General features: G+C 39.7%; 1 protein-coding gene across 1 annotated transcript in view; it reads left to right on the top strand.

Moving 5' to 3' along the window:
* Positions 1–414: 414 nt before the first annotated feature.
* The window catches only part of SLC1A2 (solute carrier family 1 (glial high affinity glutamate transporter), member 2), a 28,986-nt gene continuing 14,124 nt past the window's right edge, over positions 415–15,276 (top strand). The window contains exons 1-6 of the mRNA XM_009573302.1: positions 415–544; positions 2,229–2,381; positions 3,023–3,273; positions 6,711–6,879; positions 9,891–10,017; positions 12,833–13,066. Coding sequence (XP_009571597.1) covers positions 415–544; positions 2,229–2,381; positions 3,023–3,273; positions 6,711–6,879; positions 9,891–10,017; positions 12,833–13,066 — 1,064 coding nt within the window. The remainder of the gene's footprint in view (positions 545–2,228; positions 2,382–3,022; positions 3,274–6,710; positions 6,880–9,890; positions 10,018–12,832; positions 13,067–15,276) is intronic.

The raw sequence follows: 15,276 nt of genomic DNA, 5'->3' as shown, positions 1-15,276 counted from the left end.
ACTAAAATCTGCATTTTCCTGCTAATAGAAACTTGTTCTTCAGCCATCTCTCCTACTTAAGTAGACAGCCATCTTTGGGAAACTGAATTTTCCCGCTCAAGACCAATAGTTTAGTCCATGAAACAGTTGGGATGATGTGTCCAGTGAATTAATTTTGTTTACATCTCCACCGCTTGAGAGATAACCACAAAAAATACCTTAAAGGCTGCACCTTTAGAGGGACAAACCATTGCCGTTTCAGAGAATTCTTCAGAGCACTAAATATACAGTGTTTGTGAAATGTGTGAAGCAATGGAAAATGCATCAGATTCCCCAGTTATATATGATGGAAGTAATCCAGACTTTCCTCTCACTTTTGGCATCTTGTGCTATAACTTTTACTTGATTTTAATTTTTTATTCTAGTGCCAACAATATGCCTAAGCAAGTAGAAGTGCGGATGCATGAAAGTCATTTAAGTCCAGTGGAGCACAGATCCAGGAACATATGTGTGCAGTTCTGCCAGTCGCTCCACAGGAATCTGCTCCTGACTCTTACTGTATTCGGTAAGCTACATCTGCCAGTCTGGACATTCTGTGTGTATCTGTATTTGTTCATGTAGTACCACAGACCCTGTCTATGGTCATCAGCTGTTCCAGCTGAACAGCCAGAGAGTAAATAGGACGCCCATAGGCATTGTTGCTTTAGTTCAGGTGTGCAGGGTATTACTGACACAACACGGGGCAAATCCACACCACTGAGATACATTCTATGTCTGGTTTTGAATGGAGTGTGATCCAAGTCCCAAGGCCAGTCAGGTCGATGTCATTCAGTAGAACTAAATGCACTACACATTTTTTCGCTCAGTTATTTGAAAAAAGACAAAAACTCTTCAAAATTTCCTTTCCTTCATCTTTTATCTCTCAGTTCATGCTCCACTGCTTTTAAGGTTTGTCCCCCTCTCTGTAGCTGTAAGCCAGTGCTCCGTGATCTCATCCTGAATATTGCCTCTGGCTTTAGCAGCTTCCAAATATGGAACAGTTTGACACTTTATTGTGGTTCACTGGCTCTTTGCCTGTTTCTTTTTCACTGAATGCCTAACAGCCAAACGCAGCAAATTCATAGGCGTACTCTATTTTGTTATTGTTTGAGCTGCAAATTTCACATCCATATTTTTCAGCCTCAAAACCCATACTGCTGAAGTGTTTAGACATTATTTGCTTTGAATCATCTTTAGAAGGTGCCTGATGCGGTTCCAGAAAAAATTTTAAATACACATATATTTTCCATTGTATCAAACTGATACTTCAAAGAGTCATAGTTGCTGCAAATCACAACTCAGGCTTTGCTGTCAAGTTTTATTACACTTGAGACTTGGGCTTGGAATCAGGAAAACAAAGGCATCCTGGATGTAAACATAAAATACCCATTCACAAAGACCACGTTATGAAAGTAAACATGGCCTTTTTTTCCCTAGACTATGCTTTAACAGCCTCAATCCTGAGAGAGGGGTTTAGGTGTTATCACTGTACAGATCTAAATAAGTGATGAAGCGATTGTTTGTGATTTGAGAACATTAGCACAAAGAAAAGAGAAGGATGCAGACCATCAAAGGGAAGGAGTAATAAATGAGTACTAAGAATCAAGTTTTCTTCAATGATATGTGCAGTATTCCAGATCAGGAACTCCCTTCCAAAACCCCCCAAATTAAACTTGAATCTGTTTTCCTCACAAGACTATTCTAGCTTTTCTGCAGGGTTTTTCTTAGGCTGTAAAATAGCTACTCATGCTGACCTTGTTTTCAAGTGGTACCATTCTTATGTTGAGAGCTAGATGTCATACTCCAAAGAGCTGGGTCCTAACCCTGGCTCTTCCGTCGGTTCCGTATGGCCTTATGAAAATCACTTCACCTCTTGGTGCCTCAATTTTGCTAGCTGTAGAACGATGATATGAATTATATTTGACTATCCTTCAATGTATTGCAAGGCCTACACAATATTAGTAAACGTCAATAACATTGTGGTTCGCAGCAAATTTGCATTTGCAGAAGCAGAATAGTACATTAGGTGTAAGCTCAGCTGGCAGAAGATTCTACATCAGGACCACTTCTCTTTATCATGAGAATTTGTCTCTGTACCAAAAATCAGCTGCCTTGTGTAACCATTTTTTTCTAGGCTGTTCTTCTGGTTAATCAATGCACATTCAGTTATATTTATGTTATCTGCCTGCTCTCTTTTATTCTTGGTCCAGGTGTCATCCTGGGTGCACTGTGTGGGGGTCTTCTTCGTCTAGCAACACCTATTGACCCTGACATCATCATGTTAATAGCCTTCCCAGGAGATATACTTATGAGGATGCTAAAAATGCTGATCCTCCCTTTAATTATCTCCAGTTTAATCACAGGTAAGATCTATTAGCCATAAATACTTTAAGATGCTTGCTACAGATATCACCTGGTTTGCTTTTTGTAATGTAGGGAGAATAATAGTGTGATCTGGTCAGGGATTTTGCAGTTGCAGTGTGTATTTCGGAGTTAATCTCCGATTAACTTCATTGGCTTTAATACATAGATGCTCCAGTGAATTTATTTGCCAACACATGCACACATACTACCTTCTTGAACATCAGAAATTTCTTAATATGCTGTTTCACCTAATTCCTGAATTGGACCTTGCAAATAAGATGGCACGACACTAGCAAACCTAGCCTTCTTAAAGCTGTGGTGTCAGCCAGACCATGGCCAGTTTGCAGCAATCAAGGGCAAAAGATGGTATGATATTTTCCCTATTTTTCAATGCCTCCTCTGTGATTAGATGGAATTTTAAATGGTTCTCTTCAAATGAGTAACAGCAGACATTATTCATATAAGAACTGGAGGGAGAAGCTTCAGTAATCTATCTAGTGAGAATTTCACAAGGACAAAAGTAGGCACCTGTAGGCAGTCATTAAACTTTGCAAATTATAAAGGATTTTATTTGATGATTATTGAACTGGATATTGAGTCTCAATATACTTGTTTGTTTCTTAAAATAAAACCCCTGCAGGACTGTCTGGTTTAGATGCTAAGGCAAGTGGCCGATTGGGTACAAGAGCCATGGTCTACTACATGTCCACCACTATTATTGCTGCTGTGCTGGGCGTGATTTTGGTTTTAGCCATCCATCCAGGGAATCCAAAACTCAAGAAACAGCTTGGTCAAGGGAAGAAGAATGATGAAGTATCTAGTCTGGATGCTTTCTTGGATCTGATCCGAAACTTGTTCCCTGAAAATCTAGTCCAAGCGTGCTTTCAGCAGGTAAATCCTTCTACTTCTTGGTAATATTTTTTACATCTTTTACTTACCAGGGATGTCTGTAGAGTTAATGTCATTGTTTAGGTGAATGACAGAAATTATGATGCAAAGAGAAATACAGGACTTAAGTCTTGAGCACGTAAATGAAAGAATATTATTTATAGCTGTTTTTTTATGTTGTAGTAATTATTTAAATTCATAGATTTTTTTAAAGAAGAATATTTTTAGTTTATTATTAAGTAAACTTAAATTTTTTCCTCACTTCTTATACAATATATATGTTCATGAATGCTGGCTTGAGGCTGAACAGCTGATGAATTATGGGGTCTTTCACCCAGGTTGAATTTGATCTTGGTTGCTAGTTGCAGAGCTGATGGTTCTGCAATGCCCTGTTTGTAATATATGGATGATCTTCATTCCAGCTGGTTACCAGTGGAAATGTACCCCAAAACCCAGCCTCTCATAAGTTCTGTTGCTGTATTAGAGTCCAGACTAGGTGGGGATAATACTGTCAAGGGGATAATACTGTAGGTGGCTCCATCAGGCCAGGTTTGAAGCATGATAGGTAATTTTGTCTAAAAGCTTCTCACCAATGCTTAATCAAACCAGCTTCACTTCGAGGGGTAAAATAAATGAAAAATGCATGCTTCCTAATTTCTGCTTAAGCATATTTCTTGTATGTAAGCTGCTTTTTCCTACAACTAAATTGTTTGGCAATAATGCAGACTTCTTTTCATGGAGCAGGGTTTGTTGCCAAACCTGTTCTTAAGTGTTCCTGTGTGAAATGGCATGATAGCTGGAGCTGTGGTTATGGCCAAAGAAAAAAGTGAAGAGGGGGAAGGGAGAAGAGGCCATGGGGGGTGGAAGAATGGAGGGCAGCCTAAGCTGCCAAAAGGGCTTGGATTGCTTCACTTCTTCCATGGACTTCCGCATAAAAACACATAGTCCTTGGGGGTTTAAAGAGAGAATATTCTCAGTATTTCCAAGTCATCATGGGAATGTCAGTCATGTGGTCAAACTGTGGGAGGCTAAACATCACATGTAATGTGAAATGTATTTTTGCAAAATTGAGTGAGGGGAGAAGAGGTGCTTATGGTTTTTTATTCCTTTCCCTCGTTTGAACTGTGGAAGAGAGGAGAATTAAATTTCTGGTCAGTTGAAAGTGGTCAAATATCTCAACAAAGGGACAAAAAGCAGGAGAAAGAAGAATTAAGCTACCTGTGTCAGATAGTTTTCTTGGAACCTTAATATTGCTTTTTCAGTGTGTGCAATATCAATTTTCAGGTCACTTCACTAGTTATGGATCACCAATTCCATAGATTGTTTTTTAAACTTAGTCAAAAAAGCTACTGAGCTTTTTGGCTTCCCAATGATTAATTTTATCAGGTTCCAAACTAATTGCCAGTGAAAGCCTCTGCCACAAAGCCACCTTTCATTTGCAAAGTAAGTCACACTCCTTTCCAGATGGAACTTGTGCCTTCTATTAGCCCTTAACTCCTCAGTAAGGAGTTAGGCTTTACTTGTCTCTCTCTTTATTTAGGAGGAAAATTAACTGCTTTTAATTGTGTCAGCATATATTTTCTCTTCCTACAGTTATACAGACTCTCTCCATAAGCATTCAGTGTTTCCAGGTTGCCTTAGGAGGAAGCAATTTTTTGCAGAAATCCTGCGAAGAAATGATTTTGAAGGGTGCACAGCAATGGTACTGTGTAGCCATGGTTTGTGGGGGAGTCTTACAAGCCTTCCCTTGCGACCAGGCAGAAAGCAATGAAGAGATTCACTTGCAATTTTGAGACAGTTCATTTGCAAACTGAACTCTGAACCATCTTGGGCACTCAATCTCTCTTGAATTTTTGTATGGTCCACAAGAAAGTCTTAATTTATAATGAAAACTGCTATTCCAGCAGAGACTTGAGATCTTATGTGCCATGAAAGAGAACGGGACTATCATCTATAAATATGACTGTGACATTTAAGTGGTTTTCTGGCCTCAGACGTTGTTGTCAGAATCTAAACTTGATGTTAGGCTCAGCATTTTTAGTGGCTGTGGCCTTGTGCAAAGAAGGGCTGAGGACCTTTGACTTAAGTGACTATAGTGGAATTTGTGAGTGTGTAGAGTCTAATGTTTTAAGTTTAATTTCTGCGACTCTATTCTTACATTCTGGATGCCTCACATAAAAAATGTTGTGTTGACAACATCCCTCAGATAAAATTTTACTCTGAAAAAGATGTAAACGTGCAGGAATGTTGGGTTGTTTCAGGACAACTGAAGAGTTTCTCATACAAAGCTATGTAGGTTTTCTGTCTACATCCCCCTCTCTAGTTTTAGACAGCAGGTTTTGAAAGGAGAGACGCAAGGTGTTTGAAAACCTTACGGTTTTAAAATATACGGATCTAATCTGGATCATTATCCATAGTACTACAATATCTGTCTCGACAGGAAAGAGGTGCAAATGTTCTTTGAAAGGCTAATGCACCGTTTCTGATGCCTTGCTCGAACATGTTTCTAGGAACAAGGAAAGTAGGGAGCAGATAGGAAACCATGGCAAACCGGTCATAGCTTCCTAACCATTTTGCCTGTCCCAGAGCCACGAAGAGGCAGGAAAGGCTCAAGGTGTGAAGTGGAAGGAAAATGTCCCTTCTAAAAGCAGCAAGTCACAGATCTCTTTCCACTCCCTCCTCCCATTTTTCCTAGCTGTAAACTCAAGCCCATTTCTCCCCCTACCATTCCTTTCCAGCTTTCCCTTCACCCTGCCTTTCATGTGCCAAGGGGTCCAGATCCATTCAGATGCTGATGTCTTCTTTTTTGAGGTGGTCAGGTTTGATTTCATAGGTATCTGACAGCTTTGATAATTCTTCTGTTATCTGTCACTCACAATATTTTAATTAGAGATCTGAGGGGACTGTGCGTATTCCATTTTGAGCTCTCACAGTCACCAAGTGAAGTGTTGGAAATGTCCTAAGTTTTTGATTCAAGGTAACCATCAAACTATGATAACTTGAGCTGGGCAGACCATCCTGGATAACAAGCCTTACTGCAGAGTTGCTGCTGTGACTGATCTTAGAGGTGCCTGCCTTTTGGTGCTAAATAAATGGTATCAACATGTAACATACAATCTGTGAAGCACCATTTGTGAACCATCTGGACAAAGGGGCTAACTATCTGTAAAATGTTACATCGTAGTGGTAAGGAACAAGTATTTGCCATACTTTTCACACTAGAGGAAGACATCCAGGACTTTGTGACAGTTGGAACTATTGAAAAACAAACTTATTTTTGGAAGAGGGGGTAAAAGGTTGTGGAATAAATGTCTAATCCTTTAAAAATATAGTTCCCTGGAATTTCAAATGAAGAGTCTTTTTATTATTATTTCCTGATCTCCCATATGGATTACATTCAGTCTGTTTCCATTCTCATCCTCCTTTTTTATTGCCTTCAGATCCAAACTGTCACCAAGAAAGTGCTGGTGCCACCACCCATTGAAGAACCACCTAATGTCACTGACTCTGCTTTTGCTATGATGAATGAGACAGTGCGCGAAACACCACCAGAAGCCCAGCTGGTCATTAAGAAGGGACTTGAATTTAAGGATGGCATGAATGTCCTGGGTAGGAAAACTTTTTGCCTGTTAAATATGTACATCATATGTATGACACAGCTTTTGGCTGTGACTGGGTAGCCAGTGTTGTCTGATCTGCTCTTCAGTGCAAGTTTAGTCTCCCCAAATAATGTTATGACCTACTGGCTGCCCATTGGTCTCTGAGATGAAAATCTAATGGTCTTACTAGAAATATGACTGTATCACAGAAGCAATCAAGTGAATTATTCTGGATTGGCAGCTTTGCAGGTATTAATTGGAGTACAGTGGGGAAGCATGTAGGAGATGATACCCAAAATATCCTTTCATCCTAGAAGTAGCCTGCCTAGACTAATACTAATGCATATTGGCAAAACAGTATGGGGGAAAGCTTCAAGAGCCAGTGCTTTACCCACCCCCCGATGAATTTGAGCTTAGTTGTTTCCAGTAGGTGTCTTGGGCACGCTGAACTAAAATTTGGCTTGAGGCAGAGCCTGAAGTGAGAGGTGGGGTGTGAACCGCACCACCCAAGAAAAATCCCAGAGAGGCTTGACACATCTCTGAGTCACAACTCCCTCCTTCTTTCATCTTGGCTGTTGACCTTTACCAGCTGCAAATTATGAACAACTGCGGTCGTGCCATCTTGTCTGGACAAGCCAGCAAGTGGGGTTGGTACGAAGGCTTTGCCTATCTCCCATTCTTTCCTGAAGCACCTGTTCGGTCTGGGGCGGGGGCACGGAGGAACGAAGAGCCACCACACCACTTCTATTTTCTCCTCTGTGCCTAGACTCACTGTTTTGTCAGCCCAGAGAGGAGTGCTCCTCCTTCACCTTCTTTCTTTCTGGATGTGGGTGAAGTCACTCACAAATTAGCCCTCAATTTGTAGCCTCATTGGCACGCTTACGCTTGAAGATACACATGCTCTGTGGCAGCATGTCCACAGGGCTGAGGCTGACACCTGTGTTTGTAGGTGTTGTCCTCAAAGTGGGACAGCATGTGGCAGTACCTAAACCACTGCTTTATCTCACTACTAGGCCATCACTTTTTAGGGGCAAATGGCCCCTTACAGACTCCTTACAGCTGATGAGCTGCTCCTGCTGACACAGTGGCTGCTGTGCCTGCAGAGCTTCTCCAGAGTTGGTTGGCAGTGGCTGCTTTGCTTAAACGTAGGGGAGATAGCATCAGTAAGCTGATCAGAGGTGATATGTTTCTCTGTAAAGCAGCCTGCTCTACAAGAGCCAGGAGCCACTGTATTCTGCCTGCCTCCAAGGCTCCTCCTTCCATTCAACATCTGTGGCAGAGGAGCCGCTTTCTTTCAAAGCTGCAAATTGGCATTTTGCACCCTGCGTGAGGCAGCAGCTCATTGCTCATGCTGTTACCCTCACCTGCTTCTTTCTTTCCTGGAGGTCTGCTTATGCATTAAAATGAAACAGTATTTCTAAAGTGAGATATGCATTACATTTAGTGCTGGACTTGCTTTGTGCAGGCTCTGTCACAGATAAGAAGAGAGATAGAAGGCTGAATACAATTCCTACAGAAAGGAAATACACACTTTAGGTGGGGGATTAGCTGTAGTATTTTGACCAATGACTTTCGAATGTTGCAGAATTTTTTGGTTTGGTGTGGTTTGGTTTGGTTTTGAATGAAGAAGTGAAAATGTTGGGGAATTGCCATCCAGGTTGAGTAAACTGAACAAGCCATGTAAATTCCTGCAAATATGAACCAACTTGACTCTTATGACTAATGTAGCAGCTCGTTTGGAATTAATGAACAAAACCACTGACTAACATTTTCTGATGCAGAGTCTGAATTCCAGGAAGTTACTTGGTCTTTGACTGAAAAGCTTTTCATCATTTCTCTATGCTCTGCAGCATACAAACATACGCTTCACTTCCCTATTCAAGTGACTCAACAAAGATAGCTTGGTGCTGAAGAATGACTTTACATCCAGGAGATTGGATTAAAAAAAAAAAAAAAGAAAAAAGTCTGGTTGCTAAACCCAGCGGGAGGATATGGGACAGCCTGTCTTTTCCCAGCGTACTGGTAGCTGAAATTCCCTTCTCTTGAAAGCTTTTGTGTCCTGATGGTTTTTTCCTTAGGAATTTTCCAGCTGAGTTCACACATTTGTTAAATACTGAACTCATATCACGAATGAAAGTTTAGCCTCAAAGGGTAGCTGAAGATTCCAACCATCTATCAGTATCAGTTAATAATCCCACTCTGGACACTGAAAATTGCTGGATGGTAAAGGTTAGCATTGGAGACACAACTCCAAAGTAATACATGACAGATGCACTCAGTTGGTTTTTCACACTGCAAGTCCAATACTCCAGACTTTCACACCTTAGCATTTAAATTTAGTAGCCAAATGTTACTTGTATTGAATTCTATGATTATGTATCCACTGATAGCTGGTTTTAGTGAGGTTAGTCTGTTTAATGGGAGTTCTGTGGTTTAGCTTAAAGTGCAATACGCACCTTCTCCTCCCACCTCCACCTTCTTCATTTAATTGGAATACTCCTGGCCTGCGAAAATTATGTTCTGGGGCTGCTTTTGCTTTTCCCTTTACTCCAGGACTGACTAGTCTGTAGGTTGAATCTGTCAAGGGACTTTTGTAAAGCTTGAGAAAAATGCTTTTGGTCTCTAGTGAGTGTTTTAGCAACAAAGAAGAGTCATGATATGACACTGTGTTGCCTCTCCCATTTGCCAGGGGCTATGAGGTTTCTGACAGTTGCATGGCACTGGGAAGATATGATCTATATATCATTTTTGATGATCGGATCAATTCAGGAAAAAAGAAGAAAACAGAGTTGGGCTGTGAAGTTGGAATTTAGTAAAATATTGAAGAATAAAAGGTGTTCTGAATATGATCATGAAAGTTGAGAACGAGTCCATATTAAAAAGTCCCAAGAGATGTGTAATACACTGTAGTTCTGAAAACTGGATTAGTAGGTAGTATCAAGACATTGACTAGGTGCAAAAACTTCCTAAAACCCATGGGTTTACTTGCTTTTTTTTTGTCTTGCAATTTTTTCCCAATAGGTTTGATAGGATTCTTTATTGCTTTTGGCATTGCTATGGGGAAAATGGGAGAACAGGCCAAGATGATGGTGGATTTCTTCAACATCCTGAATGAGATTGTAATGAAGTTAGTAACTATGATCATGTGGTAAGTTTGAAGTTCTAACTTCTAGAACAAAAAAAGATTAAAAAAAACCCTCATAAAACCCTATTATAACATATAGTGACCACAGTTTGTTAGTAAACAATGTAATTAAATAGTTCATTTTTTTAAAGCCTTGACAGGTACATTAGAACCATAGCATTATTTCTATCCAGTGAGGATTATTTAGGACCAAATTTGAAATATTTCTGAAGGTATTCTGTTCTTTGTTTACTGAAATCCAAGACATGCAGCTACCAGCAAAGGCCTTCAAGTGCCACATTGATTATGGAAGTTCATTACATAGAAGGACACCTAAGCAAGCAAGAATGCCGCACATAAGAACATCCAAATCTTCCCGGGAGGTTAGCATAATCCCAGGGCATAAGCTAGGAGGTATAATTACAAAGGAGCCTTGGAGACACACTTTATTCACTCTCTTCTGTAGTAAAAATACTTTACCACCAAATAAAATTCCAGTGGTTTTCAGTGATGTGCAGTCCCTCCACCAGTAGTTTCTTCAGAACCTGTGTCTTACAACCTCACTGCAATGGGGTCACTGGAAGGTATCCATCCTGTTTTTGAAGTATACCCATTTGTAATAATGGGGCCTGGCTTCCTTCAGGGGAGTGACTTTACCCAATTAAGACTGAGTCCTTGTTTACATTTCTGGAAGGGGATTCTCTCTTTTTTTTTTTGAAATGTTTCTTCCGAAGGCTTCCCCAAAGCTATTTGTACACAGTGCCAAGCATGGCCGTATCACACAAAACCATTTTTCAGAACATAAACCCACATTGCTACATTTGGCATTGCACTACTGTGTTTCATATCTCCTAGGTCTTTGAGAGCAGAGATAGCCACTCTAATACAACACACGTATCACGGCTCATTGCTCCCCGTGATTCCCTGGTACTCCTGGAAGTGATTTCCTGAGTTATAAGGCTGCAGTATGCCTTTTCTCTGAGGCTCTAGATGGACACAGTTTATAGAAAAGGGAGCGGGGTGCCTGAAGCTCTAGTCTTCAGCATCATCAGTGTTTCAAAGAGAGACTGTTACACAGGAGCGATGCAGATAGCAACAGTGATGTGGAAATGTGTAGAACAAAAGAAAGAACTTGGAGGAATGACTTTGCACTCCTGTTATGCTTCTATGTTTCTGTAGATGATCTTGCTGCATAAAAACACAGTTGTTTTTATTCACAAAGCCCTACTGCTTTCAACAGTTACTGTAACCTGCTGCTCTCAACTCTATAGAGAGATGGTAACTATACTCTCATAACACTCCAAGAGCTAGAATCTGCTCTTACTTCACTTAGCACCAGTTGGTACACCCAAGACATAATACCTTGCCTACAATATAAATTTTCTCTAGTAGTCAGTGTTGAAATGGCAGGAAATCATTCAAGTTGCAAGAAATTCACTCTAAATGTTTTTTTTTTACTGATGTGCTTTTTATTTCTCTTTTCGTGAGAAAGGAGATTGATGTTGGGAATTCCACTTGTTCATCTCTGTCTAGAATTTTTAAAGAATTTTTTGTGACCAGAACCAGTTTTTTTCATGTGTGTTTATAAAGACAAATACACTTATTTATGCAGAGTTACATTTTGTTTGGTTTATGATTTCTCTGCACAGAGAGGTGTAACTCCCATGGCAACTCCAGACTCTCAGGAGCGTGGCATTGCTACACAAACATAAACCAAATCAGACATCTGGCTCTGAGAGCATGTAATTCTTTATAAGAAATATGCTTCATCAAGTTCATTGAAACATGGCTTTTTATGATAACTGGTCTAACAGCTGGCCTTGCATTTCAAGTGTCTGAGGGCTTTCCAGGTTTTGGGCACATTGCTTGAGAAACCATGAGATGTTTCTTACAGAAAGCATGAAGCACTTTTATTCTGAAAGTCAGTTTCCTTTGTATTGTCTTTAATTAAGCATCCAAATCACTAATCACTTTTGAAAATATACATTACCATTTATTTTCAGAGAGGCATTTTGTTTACTGTTTCTCCACGTTACCCATATTACTTTCTCCCAGCTTAAGTTTTATAAAACAGATCGAGAAAGTGAATGTCACTTAAAATTGTATAATATAACCTTTACCAGTGCAGTTATAAATGTTGTCTTTTATCCATGCACCTTCAGGCATTTTTCACTATAGCTGATTATTACATTTTTAAAATAATATCCATCCATTTCAAATTTTTTTATTACCAAACTGTGCTACCATTATCATCCTATTTAAAAGTTCCATTTATGCCATCGGGCAATCACATGACCGAGGTGACAAAAACCCTACCCCAAGTAAGAAAAGCACATAATTAATGAAGAATCTATGAACTTAAAAGCATTTGTCCAAATTATTGAAAGAAATAATGGAAACATTTGCAGCCTTCAAGATAAAAGTAATTCATTTCAACAAATAGTTTAGCTGAAGAAAACAATGGAACTCCCTGAAACCAGATAAGCAATGGGTTGTAAAAGTTATGTATTAAGAACAAATACTACATCACTCTTCATAATGATCCAAGCCTGTGTAACATGATAGTATTCTTGTATGATGTTATTCCGGGATCAAAGACTATTCAGGAAATGCATATTCCATTCAGTGGAATGGAATAAAATGAAGTAGATGGGGAATTTGCTGGAGATGGCCATTATTTTTTTAAAAGATGTGAAAGCTGTCCATCAATTTCTGATCTGCATCTAAGTGTTGAACCTGAGACCCCCCTACTCTTTCTCCAGTCTATACTCTGTTGAGCACAATTTTTATGAGTACACTGCAAAGACTAGTTCTGTCTATGCTTGTTCTCTTTCTCCAGGTATTCCCCTTTGGGCATTGCTTGCCTCATCTGTGGAAAAATCATTGCAATCAAGGACTTAGAAGTAGTTGCTAGACAACTTGGCATGTACATGGTTACTGTGATTGTGGGTCTTCTCATCCATGGAGGGATCTTCCTGCCTCTGCTCTACTTTGTGATAACAAGGAAAAGCCCATTTTCGTTCCTTGCTGGGATTTTCCAGGCATGGATCACAGCGCTAGGCACAGCTTCCAGGTACACATGAGAAATAACAGCTTGCTTTGTTTTTTAGCAGATTATTAGCTGCTGTTTAGAGATAGTACATCTGCTGTTCTGATCTTCACTGCAAAATCATTTTATATCATTGAACAAAAACTGGTTTTAATTCAACCATGTTGAAATAAATAAAAATAACCACACACCTTTGGGGTTTTTAGAGAGGTTGTACAGCCAACTGCAGAGAGTTGGGAGACCCACTTTTTGTTTTCTTCTCTGGCATTGGCCAAGTAACTTGTGCAAATTGTGTTATCTCTGTACTTGTTTCCTCAACTAGGAAACAGTGATAATTCTATTTATTTTGAAAGCATGTTAAGATCAGTCTTATTGCATTGGGGGAAAAAATAAGCAGTACTAAGTTTCAAGAAAGAAATGAAAAAAACCTCTCATTTTATTCTTTCATCCATTTTGGCAGAGTAAGTCTTTCATCACTGAAGAGCTGAGCATTTTAGACTCGTTGTAAGGCACAGAACAGGCTCAACACAATGTATAGGCAACTCGTCTGTCAGTAGTAAATTGATGCTTTGCATTGGGGCAGTCAGTAGATCTTGTGTTGAAAATATTTTTCAGTTAAATACCATATTTTCAAGTGTTTTTCTTCAATAAATGTTTTATTTCTGAAGAAAACTTAATCTTCCATTTTAATTAAAAAGGTGAAAACAAAAAAGCCTAGTTCAAAACTGACCATCAGAAAACTGAGCAGTCTTGTGAATGCCTTGAAAGAACTGTAATTCATCTGCCTCTTTGGGTCAACCCAAACCACTCTGCTGAATGACTTCTCTCCTGATGAACAAGAGACTCTGGGGGAACCTTACTGATCCGCATAAATATCTCATGGGATAGTGCAGAGAAGATGAACAAGACTCTTCTCAGTGGTGCCCAGTGACAGGACGAGGGGCAGTGGGCACAAACTGAAACACAAGAAATCCCATCTGAACACAAGAAAAATCTTTTTACTGTGATTTACTGTGATGGTGGTTGAATGCCAGCAGAGATTGCCCAGAGGAGTTGTGGAGTCTCCATCCCTGGAGATACAAAAAACCTATCTGGGCATGGTCCTGGGCAACCTGCCCTAGCTGCCCCTGCCTTGAGCAAGGTGGTTGGAATAGGTGATGTCCAGAGGTGTTTCCCAACCTCAACAATTCTGTGGCTCTGTGATAAACAATGCAGGATTATAGGAGATACAGTCTGGCCAGGAGTTTCACTGAACCACAATTTTCCTAAGCCTTTTGTTCATTGAAATGGTTGAGTTTCCACTTACAATACAAAATTTACAATGTCCATACATAACATCTGTGGGGTTTTTTTAGCGTGAAATAATGTTTTTCTGCTAGAGTACCAAAGTGAAAAAATGTAGGGGATTCTAAGTGATTCCAGCATATGGATTTCTCTGGATACAAGCTTTACCACCTGACTGCTGTCCAGATCTGAATTACTGGCTAAACAGAAGTGGGCCAGTTCATAACACCACAGACAAATGACCACATGACAACAATCACCATCATATGGTCTAACCTGGTACCTCTGGAAGTTGCAAATGCTTTCTATTCAGGGACCTATTAAAGCTCTTTGGCCAGGCTGAGGAACCATGGAAGGCATCTACATATTGTGCTCTTCTAATAAAGAAACCTTGTCTCCATGGCCTGCCCACCTGTCCTTGGTCATGGTGGCAGAACTGAAGGGGAAAGATATTTGCATAGTCCCTGCCTGCTGAGCCTACCGGGGTTCATTACAACAATGGCTGGTACACATCTTGTGCTGATGATCTGATTTGTGACAGTAAAGGTAAGGTGGGACTTGTATTTCTGAAGAAAAAGCTCCTTATCTGACTGAGTTGCAATGTGTGTCAGTGAACTACATTTTCTGTTCTGATTTTCTTTTAATAAGATATAGGAATATCTTTGTTGTAGGAGGCAAAGTGATCTTGGAACTGACTTGAAAACTGACTAGTAGTTATTGGTTAATGACTCACTAGATATTTTCTACTATCTGCTATAAATATACCTGCTAGAGTAACTTATGAGAGAATATACTACGTTGTTTTTAGAAAGTGTGAATTCTCTCTGATTTGGTTAAACCCACAGAATATTAAGCGTTTGATTACCTTTGATTAAAAACACAGTAAAATAAATCATAATTACAAATATATTTGTAAAAATGCTAGAACACAAATGATCGGTACCATGTAT

The sequence above is a fragment of the Fulmarus glacialis genome, unplaced genomic scaffold (assembly GCF_000690835.1).
Source record: "Fulmarus glacialis isolate BGI_N327 unplaced genomic scaffold, ASM69083v1 scaffold5930, whole genome shotgun sequence".
NCBI lineage: Eukaryota > Metazoa > Chordata > Aves > Procellariiformes > Procellariidae > Fulmarus > Fulmarus glacialis.
Note: the sequence above shows the minus strand (reverse complement) of the source record. Positions and strands in the feature narration are given on the sequence as shown.